This window comes from Ornithorhynchus anatinus, chromosome 11 (genome assembly GCF_004115215.2).
Source record: "Ornithorhynchus anatinus isolate Pmale09 chromosome 11, mOrnAna1.pri.v4, whole genome shotgun sequence".
In the NCBI taxonomy this organism is placed as follows: domain Eukaryota; kingdom Metazoa; phylum Chordata; class Mammalia; order Monotremata; family Ornithorhynchidae; genus Ornithorhynchus; species Ornithorhynchus anatinus.
Genome location: NC_041738.1, coordinates 61,057,074 through 61,068,273, shown reverse-complemented (window position 1 = coordinate 61,068,273; position 11,200 = coordinate 61,057,074). Strand labels below are relative to the sequence as shown.

At 51.7% G+C, this 11,200-nt stretch overlaps 1 protein-coding gene across 1 annotated transcript in view; it reads left to right on the top strand.

Moving 5' to 3' along the window:
- Positions 1 to 3,910: 3,910 nt before the first annotated feature.
- The window catches only part of MAP3K14 (mitogen-activated protein kinase kinase kinase 14), a 33,087-nt gene continuing 25,797 nt past the window's right edge, over positions 3,911 to 11,200 (top strand). The window contains 2 exon segments of the mRNA XM_029074520.2: positions 3,911 to 3,950; positions 9,304 to 9,609. Of these exon segments, the coding sequence (XP_028930353.1) occupies positions 9,324 to 9,609 (286 nt within the window). The 5' untranslated portion in view covers positions 3,911 to 3,950; positions 9,304 to 9,323.

The following is an 11,200-nucleotide window of genomic DNA, read 5'->3' as shown; positions in this document are numbered from 1 at the left end:
CTCGATCAATACCATTGATCGATTGACTGGTCATCATCAATTGCCTGGGGCATCGTCTGTCAATCACTACTAGTATTTATTGAGCGCTTAATGGGTAATGTGTAGAGAAGCAGCGTGGCTCAGTGGAAAGAGCCCGGGCTTGGGAGTCAGAGTCGAATCCCGGCTCCGCCACTTGTCAGCTGTGTGACTGTGGGCATGTCACTTAACTTCTCTGTGCCTCAGTTACCTCATCTGTAAAATGAGGATTAACTGCGAGCCTCACGTGGGACAATCTGATTACCCTGTATCTACCCCAGCGCTTAGAACAGTGCTCTGCACATAGTAAGCCCTTAACAAATACCAACATTATTATTTTTATTATTACAAAGTAATGTACTAAACCCTTGGAAGAGTACAACAGGTCCCTGCCCTCTGTTGCATGCAGAGAACCCTGCAACCAATCCCCTTCTATTCATTCATTCCATAGTATATATTGTGCGCTTACTGTGTGCAGAGCACTGTACTAAACGCTTGGAATGTAGAAGGCAACCCTTCTAGTGGTTGCCCATCCACCTCTGCCTCAAAAAGAAACTCCTCACCATCGGCTTTAAAGCCGTCAATCCCCTTGCCCCCCCTCCTCCGTCACCTCGCTACTCTCCTACTCCAACCCAGCCCGCACACTTCACTCCTCTCACACCAACCTTAATAATAATAATAATAATGTTGGTATTTGTTAAGCGCTTACTATGTGCCGAGCACTGTTCTAAGCGCTGGGGTAGACACAGGGGAATCAGGTTGTCCCACGTGGGGCTCACAGTCTTAATCCCCATTTTACAGATGAGGTAACTGAGGCACCGAGAAGTTAAGTGACTTGCCCAAAGTCACACAGCTGACAAGTGGTAGAGCCGGGGTTCGAACCCATGACCTCTGACTCCAAAGCCCGTGCTCTTTCCAGTGAGCCACGCTGCTTCTCACTGTACCTCCATCTCATCTACCCCTGTACCTATATCTCTGTACCTATATCTACCCCAGCGCTTAGAACAGTGCTCTGCACATAGTAAGCGCTTAACAAATACCAACTTTATTATTATCTCATCTGTCTCGCCGCCGACCTCTCACCCACGCCCTCCCTCTGGCCTTAAATGCCCTCCCTCCTCATATCTGACAGATAATGACTCTCCTCCCCCTCAAAACCATACTGAAGCCCCATCTCCTCCAAAATGCCTTCCCTAAGCTCCTCCTTTCTTCTCCCACTCCCTTCTGCGTCGCCCTGACTTGCTCCCTTTATTCATCCCCCCTCCCAGCCCCACAGCACTTATGTCCATATCTGTCATTATTTATTTTAATGTCTGCCTGCCCCTCTAGACTGTAAGTTCGTTGTGGGCAGGGAATTGTGTCTGTTTATTGTTGTACTGTACTCTCCCCAGCGCTCCGCACGGATCAATAAATTTGATTGACTAGACTGTAAAGTCATCGTGGGCAGGAAGTCTACCAACTCTGTTGAATTCTCCCAAGTGCTTAGTACAGTGCTGTCCACACAGTAAGTGCTCAGTAAATACCATTAATGTTGATGGTGATGATTAAGTGCTTGGGAGAGTACCTAGAGATGAGATCCTTCTCCTCAAGGAGCTTACTGTCTATCAGGGAAGCCGACAGTAAAATAAGTTACGGGTAGGAGGAAGCAAGAAAGTCTAAAGATCTGGTTATAAATACATCCTGACCGAGCGCTTAGGAGACGTGGAAGTGTTGATGCCGTATGTGAGCGGGAAATAGGACAGGGAAATGAATGGTTAATCAGGGAAGGCCTCCCAGAGGAGGTGGACGTTCAGAAGGACGTTGAAGATGGGGAGGGCAGTGGTCCAGAAGGCTGGAAGCCAAAGGGACTGTGCTGCTCGAAGCTGCAAAGTCAATTCTTTATCTAGAAACGTTGGAAAATGTATTCTGACTTAAAACGCGATTGAGCAGTGGTAGTTATGGAACGCTTATCCTGTGTGCAGAGCGCTGTGCAAAGCTCTGGCAGCGTGCTCAGTGGATAGAGCATGGGCCTGGGAGTCAGAAGATCGTGGGTTCTAATTCTGCCTCCGCCACTTGTCTGCTGTGTGACCTTGGGCAAGTCACTTAACTCCTCTCTGCCTCGGTTACCTCATCTGAAAATGAGTTTTGAGAGTGTGAGCCCCTTGTGGGACAGGGACTGTGTCCAACCTGATTAACGTGTATCTACCCCAGTGCTCAGAACAGAGCTTGGCACATAGTAAGCGCTTAACAAGCTCCATAAATATAGGAGGTGGGATTGACTTCCTGCCTGTCTCCCTAGGGGACAACATCCGGGATCCCCCATGTGAGGACTGCAAGCTCACTGTGGGCAGGGAATGTATTTGTTTATTATTGTATTGTACTCGCCTAAGCTCTCAATAAAGTGCTCTGCACACAGTAAGCGCTCAGTAAGTAGAATTGAATGAATAAGAGGGACCACAACTCCCCTCCCCACCGTCTGTTAACCTTGAAGTGCTTGGAATGGGGAGGGTCCCAAGGTGGGCTTTTCAAGCTCTGATTGAGAAGTTTATAGCACTCGATTAGCTTGCCCCTTCTCTTACCTAACCGCACCGATCTAATAATGTTGGTATTTGTTAAGCGCTTACTATGTGCCGAGCACTGTTCTAAGTGCTGGACTCCAGCCCAGCCCGCACACTCCGCTCCTCGGCTTGTTCCCCGTGCCCCAGTCTCTCCCGTCTCGCCACCGTCCCCTTTCCCATGTCCTCTCCCAGACCACCCCCCCCTCCACCCTCAAAGCTTTAGTGCAGTCCTGGACACACCTTCCCCGATTTAAGTCCTCTTTTTCATTCATTTAATTCATTCGTTCAGTCGTATTTGTTGAGCGCTTACTGGGTGCCGAGCACTGTACTAAGTGCTTGGGAAAGTACTATACGGTAGTTAGACTGTGAGCCCGTTGTTGGGCAGGGATTGTCTCTATCTGTTGCCGAATTGCACATTCCACTCCACATCTCTGCAGACAGTAAGCGCTCAATAAATACGATTGAATAAACAGACACGTTTCCCTGCCCACAACGCGCTTTCAGTCTAGCTCGCTCTCCCTTCTGCGTCATCTGGGCGCTTGAATGTGTGACATCGGGGCATTTGATATTCGCCCCCACCCGCAAATCCACAGCACCTCTGTACATGACTTTAAATTGTATATTTAAAATTATTTATCGGTTTGGATGCGTGTCTTTCTCCCCCTCTAGACTGTAAGCCCATTATGTGCGGGTCTACCAGCTCTGTTCTAATGTACTCTTCCAAGCGCTTAATACAGCACTCTGAGCCCAGTAAGCGCTCAATAAACAGCAGTGATTGATCGGGGAATCGTCCCCCGAGGAGCCGCACTTTTGGTTTGCCGTGCGGGCGGGAGCCGTCCCGGACCGGCCCCTCGGCCGGAGCTCAGAGAGGTGACGGGGAAGGTGGCGGAGGCTGAGGGAAGACGGGCCCTGGAAACTTGAGCCTCCCCTTTCCCACCCCTCACCCCCCACTGCCATTCACTACCGGCCTTAGTCACAGTCATGTGGCCCCTCAGGCTCAGGGGAGCGCTTCACCTCTCTCCCCGCTGATTCAGTCCATCAATCTATCGTATTTACAATAATAATAATAATTAGGGTACTTGGGCCATGCCCGTACTAAGCGCTGGGGCGAATGCAAGCCAGTCGGGTTGAACGCGGTTCCTGTCCCACATAAGGCTCACAGTCTTCATCCCCATTTTACAGATGAGGGAACTGAGGCCCAGAGAAGCGAAGCGGCTTGCCCAAGGCCACCCGGCAGACAAATGGCGGAGCCGGGATTAGAACCCATGACCTTCTGACTCCCAGGCCCATGGTCTCTCCACTACACCGCTTTACCGTGTGCAGAGCCCTGGACTGAGCGCGTGGGAGAGGACAGTACGACGGAATCGGCGGACACGTTCCCTGCCCGCAGCGAGTGAGGTGAGAGATCGGTTGCCCCCCTCGCCCCTCACCCCTCCGCCTGGGCCCTGCAGCTGCTGCTTGTGGAGTTAAGGCTGAATGTGGACATTGTTTTCTCCCCTTGTCTACCTGCCAGGCTGCTGGCTGACTCATGAGCAGATTGTATGTACTTGGCTGCCCGAAGCCTCCACTTCTCCTTTTGTGAGTGGCCCCTAATGAGGACTAAAAACTCTGGCGATAAGGTCTGTTGCCACTGGCTGGTAGCCCAGAAAGCCAAGAGGATATGATGGGCACAGCCCATCTCGGGCTGTGAGCTGCTGGTTCTCTGGCATTCACCGCCCCCCCCGGGGGACTGGCTTCTGTCCCCCCCAGGGTAATTGGCTTGTGTCCCCCAAGTTGGGTGGGTTTTTTTTTAACGGTATTTGTTAAGCGCTTACTGTGTTTTATTAGGGTATTTGTTAAGCACTTATTATGTGTCAAGCACTGTTCCAAGCGCTGGAGTAGATACAAGATAATCAGGTTGGACCCAGTCCATGTCCCACGTAGCGCTCGCAGTCTCCATTTTACACCTGAGGGAACTGAGGCGCGGGGAAGTTAAGTGACTCGCCCGAGGGCTCCCAAGCTGCTTCTCTGTACTATGCGCTGGGGTAGATACAAGTTAATTAGGTGGGACAAAGTCCTTGTCCTTCATGGGGCTCGCTGCCTTAATATCCACTTCACAGATGAGGGAACTGGGGCAGGGAGAAGTGAAGTGATTTGCCCAAGGTCCCACAGCAGACCAGCGGCGGAGTCAGGATTAGAACCCAGGTCCTTCCGACTTCCAGGCCCTGGCTCTATCCACTCTGTTTGTCCCCTGGGGGCGTTGGCCTAGGTTCCCCCGGGGACGCTGGCTTGTGGTACGCTGGTGTTGGGGAGGTCCTGGCTTGTGTTCCCCAGGTGAGGGGGTGATGGCTGGGGTTCCCCAGGAGGTGGGCTTGGGTTCCGCGGGGCAATGTCCTGGATTCCCGTCCCCGGGAGTGTTGGCTTGTGTCCCGCCCCCGCCAAGATGTTGCTGGATTGGGTTCCCCAGATAGGGGGGAGATGGCTAATGTCCCCCAGAGGGCCGGCTTGAGTCCTTCAAGGGTGCTGGCCTAGGTGCCCTCCCCTTGGGGGGCTGGCTCGTGTCCCCTTGGGGGGTTCCTGGCTTGTCCTGGGGGGAAGACCCTACAGAGACCCTATCACGGTCAGCAGACAAAGGCCCAGGAGTCCTGGTTTTGGTGCCCAGCTGGGCCTCCCGGCTGTCTTCCCGGGCCCCCTAGGCCTCAGTTTCCCTATTTGTAAGAGGGGGAGGGGCGATGAGTCCGCTGGACCCGAGCGTCACCTCTGCCCCTCCAGATTTTTAGACCCAGAATCATTAGCCGGCTCCCTCCCCAGCCCTGCTGCTCTGCTCTGTTCAGATGCCTAACCCACAGGCAGGACCCCACCAGCCACCAAGATGCAGGGAGGGTCCGGGAACACAGGGCCGGGCCTCTCCCACCCCCACCCCAAAATCCAGAGCGTAAGGTTTTGGTTTTTTTTCCAGCAGTGTTGACAGTAGTAAAGGGCTGTTTGTGCGTGTGTGAAATCCCCCTCGAACCAATCTCTTCTAAATCATCCCATTTGAGATTGGCTCAGTTCCCTTTTGTGTAGGTCACAAGACCTGCAGATAGCAGGCGGGGAGGAGGCCTCTCCCCCACCCCGTCTCCGCAGCCCGTTGGACCAGAACGGCAGCGGCGGCGGCCAGGACGGTGGCCAGGACAGGGCCCCGCTGCGGCTCCTTCGGTCACCACCAGCCTGGCGGAGATGGGCCAGGCCCATGGGAGCTCCTGGCTTCCACCCTCGGGTCTCCAGGGTCTCTACAGATACAACTGCATCTGTCATTTATGGATTTTAGTCACGTCTACCGCCCCCTCTTAGACTGTCAGCTCGTTGTGGGCTGGCAACGTATTTGTTCATTGTTCTAGGGTACTCTCCCAAAGCCCTTAGTACAGTACTCTGCACGCAGTAAGCGCTCAATAAATACGATTGACCGACGGATAGACAAGGGGGACGAGTTGGTGAGGCAAAGTCAGAGCGCCCAACTCCTCATGTTTCCTGGATTGAAAGAGCCGGGCCTAGTGGAGTCCGGTCATGGGAGACCGCAGCTGAATTACTCTCCCCGCCTTCAAAGCCTTATCGAAGGCCCATCTCCTCCAAGAAACCTTCCCTGATTAAGCCCTCCTTTCTTCTTCTCCCACTCCCCTTTGCGTCGCCCTGACTTGCTCCCTTTCTTCATCCCCCCCCCCGCCCCAGCCCCGCACCACTTATAAATATCAGTATTCATTTATAGTCATGTAATATTCAGTATTCATTATATTCTCCCCCTCTAGACAGACTGAAAACCCATTGTGAGCAGGGAGTGTGTCTGTTTGTTGTTGTATCGTTCTCTCCCAAGGGCTTAGTATGGCGCTCCGCACCCAGTGAGCACTCAATAAATAGGATTGAATGAATGAATAAATGGAAGCCTGTCACGGGACCAGAGGGGGTCATCGTGCTGCTCTGTTTTTATGGTACTCATTAAGTGCTACTGTTTGGTTTTTCATTTTATTTTATTGTGTTTTTATTTTAATCATGTTAATATTCATTCAATCACATTTATTGAGCACTTACCGTCTACAGAGCACAGTACTAAGTGCTTAGAAAGTACAATTTGGCACCAGATAGAGACAATCCCTACCCAACAACGGCTCATGGTCTAGAAGCGGGGAGACAGACAACAAAACAAGTAGACAGGCATCAGTAGCATCTGTCTCCCCCTCTAGACTGTAAGTTCATTGTGGACAGAGAACATGTCAGCTAATTCCATTGTATTTTGCTCTCCCAGGCGCTTACTAGAGTGCTCCATATGTAGTAGGCGCTCAGTGAATACCGTTGACTGATTTAGTTATGATATTTGTTAAGCACTTACTGTGTGCCAGGCACTGTACTAAGCGCTGGGGCAGATAGAGTGTTGTCAGGGTGGACACAATCCCTGTCCCACAAGGAGCTCAGAGTCTATGAAGAGAGGGCAAGCCGAGGCACAGAACAGTTAAGTGACTTGGCCAGGGTCACACAGCAGGCAGTTGGCAGAGCCGGGAATAGAACCCATGTCCTCTGACTCCCAGATCTGTCCTCTTTCCATTAGGCCCTGCTACTCTGAGCCCTCTGCCTCTCAGGGCTACTAGATTTCAAACAGTAAGTTGAGCGCTCAATACATATGACTGATGGATTGATTGATCGATCAATACTGTTTATTGAGCGCTTACCAAGGGCTGAGCGCTTTACGAGGTGCTTGGGAGAGAGCAATGTGAGCAGTCACGTTCTTTGCCCACAAGAAGCTCACAGTCTAGGCGGGAAGAGAGGCATTAAAACAAATTCCTGATGGGGGGAATGGCAGAGTGTAAGGATCACTATATAAACACCTTGGGGCTGGGGGGATATCAGGTGCTTTAGGGGGACGGAGCCAAGATTTGAAAGATAGTTGACTGCCCTCCCTGAGGGCAGGGATCATTTTGCTAATAATAAAAATAATAGCCATTATTATTATCAAGTTGGTGGTCCATCGCCTGTCCCCGCCCATGCCACACCTCCTCCAAGAGGCCTGACTAAGTCCTCACTTCCTCTTCTCCCACTCCTTTCCCTGTCACCTTGCAGTTGATTTTGCACCCTTTATTCACCCCTCCCTCAGCCCCACAGCACTTTTGTACATATCAGCACTTAGAACAGTGCTTGGCACATAGTAAGCGCTCAGTAAATCCGATTGAATGAAAGTAAGCGCTTAACAAATGCCGTTTTTATTATTATTATCCATCGTTTATATGAATGGCTGCTTCCCCCTCTAGACCGTAAGCTCCTTGTGGGCAGGGACCTTAACTGCCAGCTCTCCCGATTGCTTAGCACAGTGCTCTGCCCGCAGCACTCAATAAATACGATGGATTGAATAAGAATTGAGGTGTTCGGTGCTTACTGTGTGGTGAACACTGTACTAAACCCTGGGGGAGATGGAAGATAATTGTTTTGTTGTCTGTCTCCCCTCCTCTAGGCTGTAAGCCCTTGCGGGCAGGGATTGTCTCTCTTTATTGCTACATTGTACTTTCCAAGGCGCTTAGAACAATGCTCTGCACACAGTAAGCGCTCAATAAATACGATTCAATGAATGAATGAAGGTAAACTCTCCCAAGGGCTTGGTCCAGGGATGGGTCCACAGTAGGCGCTCAGTAAATACTGTTGGTTGAGTTGATCAGTTGCACACAAATGATGATTTTGTATTGGTTTTTTTGTTGTTTTGATGCTATTTGTTAAGCGCTTACTATGTGCCAGTCACAGTTATAAGTGCCGGGGTAGATGCAAGGTAATAATAATATTGATGGTACTTGTTAAGTGCTTACTATGTGCCAGTCACTGTACTAAGCGCTGAGGTGGATACAAGGAAATCGAATAATCAGGTTGGACACAGCCCCTGTCCCACATGGGGCTCAAATCTTAATCCCCATTTTATAGATGAGGTCACTGAGGCCCAGAGAAGTGAAGTGACTTGCCCAAAGTCACACAGTAGACAAGTGGCAGAGCCGGGATTAGAACCCATGACCTCTGACTCCCGAGCCCGGGCTGTTTCCACTGAGCCACGCTGCTTCTCAGAGGTATTGATTAAGCTCTAACGGTGTGCGGAACACTGTACTAAGCGCTCAGGGGAGGACTACAGCGTCAGAAGACATGATCTCTGTCCTCAAGGAGCTCCCAATCGAGCCGGGAGGCTCACAGATGACAAAGTAGGGGGGAAGCGAGAGTTTTGAGGGGTCATGGGCAGACCTGAGACTTGCAGAGATGCTGATGGGATGAATCTCTTCCTCCAAGGCTTGTCGTCCCAGAGATGTGAGAAAAGTCCATGTAGAGGACAAGAAACACTCCTCCCCTGCCCCTTAACCTTTTTTGTTTAATGGTGTTTGTTAAGGACTCTGCTACGTGCCTGGCACTCTACTGAGCGCTGGGGAAGATCCAAGCTAATCAGTCTGAACACCGTCAGTATCCCACATCGGGGCTCACGGTCTTAATCCCCATTTTCCAGATGAGGGAACTGAGGCAGAGAATTCATTCATTCAGTCAGAGTGCTTACTGTTTGCAGATTACTGAACTAAACGCTTGGGAGAGACACAGTCCCGGCCCACAAGAAGACAAGTTAAGCGACTTGCCCAAGGTGCCCCGGCCGACAGGTAGCGGGGCCGGGATTAGAACCCAGGTCCTTCTGACTCCCGGGCCTGTGTGCTGTCCACTAGGCCGTACTGCTTCTCTGCTGCAGTCCCCATCAGTGCTGACCCTTGTCGTTTGGTTTCCCCCGTAGGGTTTCAGCGAGCATATGAGATGGCCGTGATGGAAGTTGCTTGCCAAGGAGCGGCCGGTGTGGCCCAGAAGGATCCGGCCGTGGCCCAGGGGCAGGGCCAGGGCCAGGGCCAGGGCCAAGCCGCCGGCCGGAAGCAGAGCTCCGTGTGCACCCTGGAGGCCGGCGCGGGGGAGAAGACCCCCATCTTCTTCCGGCAGTGGGAGATCCTGAACGCCGTGTTCACCAAGGGGACGGCCAAGGAAGGGACCACCAAGGAAGGAGCCGAGGGAGGCTCGGCCTCCATCTCCATCATCGCGCAGGCCGAGTGTGAGCGCGCGAGCCCGGGACTCGGGGGGACCTGAATCCCAAGTTCATAATAATAATTGTGGAATTGGTTAAGCGCTTACCGTGTGCCAGGCACTGTGCTAAGCGCTGGGGTGGACCCCAGCAAGTGGGGTTGGACACAGTCCCTGTCCCGTGTGGGGATCACGGTCTCCATCCCCATTTGAGAGATGAGGTAACTGAGGACCGGAGAAGTGAAGTGGTTTGCCCAAATAAGCTCATTGTGGGCGGAGAAGGTGTCTGCCAACTCCGTTGTATTGGACTCTCCCAAGCGTTTAGTACAGTGCTCCGAAAACAGTAAGCGCTCAGTAGATGCGACCGATTGATCGCCACAAAGTCCGAGTGTGGGTGGACACACAGGCTCGCCAGGCAGTCCTTCGGCAGTATGTGTCGAGGGCCTGCTGAGCGCAGAAGGTTGCGCTCAGCGCTTGGGAGGGTGTTATCGTGTCAGTCAATGGTATTTATCGAGCGCTTACTATGTGCAGAGCACTATACGCAGCACTTGGGAAAGTCCAATCCAGCAGAATTAGCAGACGTGCTACAGTCTAGAGGGGGAGACAGACATTAGTATGAATAAATAAGCAATTAGTAATATCTAATTTAAAGATATGTACATCAGCGCCGTGGGGTTGGAGGGTGGGATGAATTTCAAATGTCAAAAGGTCACAGATCCAAGTGTCAGTAAAGTCCCTGCCCTCGAGGAGCTTCCAGTCTAGTGAGGGAGATGGACACTCAGTCAATTGTATCTATTGAGTGCTTACTGTGTGCAGAGCACTGAACTAAGCGCTTGGGAAAGTACAATACTGTGGGGGGAAACAAACATTAATATAAATAACTAATTTTCTAATATATAATTTAAAGATATGTACAGAAATGTCCCGGGGTTGAGGGTGGAGCAAATAGCAAATGCCTTTTCCTCCTTAATCCTTCATTAAAGTAATTTTCAGGGAGGAAAAAGGGAAATGAACAAGAGTCAGTGGGTAAAATCGTAGGGTCAATAAGCCACCTAGAGAAGCGACCCACGGGAGGTGTGAGTTCACAAGTACTCAGGTGACCGGCAAGGAGATAGAACCCAGGGAGGGGAGACATGAGTCCGAGAAGGCTTCCTGGAGGAGATGGGATTTCAGGAGGGCTTTGGAGTCGGGGAGAGCAGAGGTGTGCCACATGGAAAGGGGGAGGGCATTGCCAAGGGGCCGTCAGCGAGAGAGACACCCGAACGGGGCTCAGTGAGCTGGTTGGTCCAGGCGAGCTGGGGTCTAGTGGGAGAAGGGAGTGGATTAGTAGGTAAGAGAAAGTAGACTGAGTGCCTAAAAGCCCATTCTCCCTCCTGCTCAGACTGGGAGCCCTAAGCGGGACAGGGACCGTGTCCTACCTAATTCACTTGTACCTACCCCAGCTCTTTGAACGATGTTTGACACGTAGTAAGCTTAATACCATTTAAAAATTGGCAAAGAAGAGTTTCGGGTTAAGGCAGAGAGAATGGGAAACCCTGGAGAGGAGACGAGGGCAGACTGATGGTTTTAGAAAGGTGATCCGGGCAGCAGAATTGGAGAGAAGAGAGACCGGAGGCAGGGAG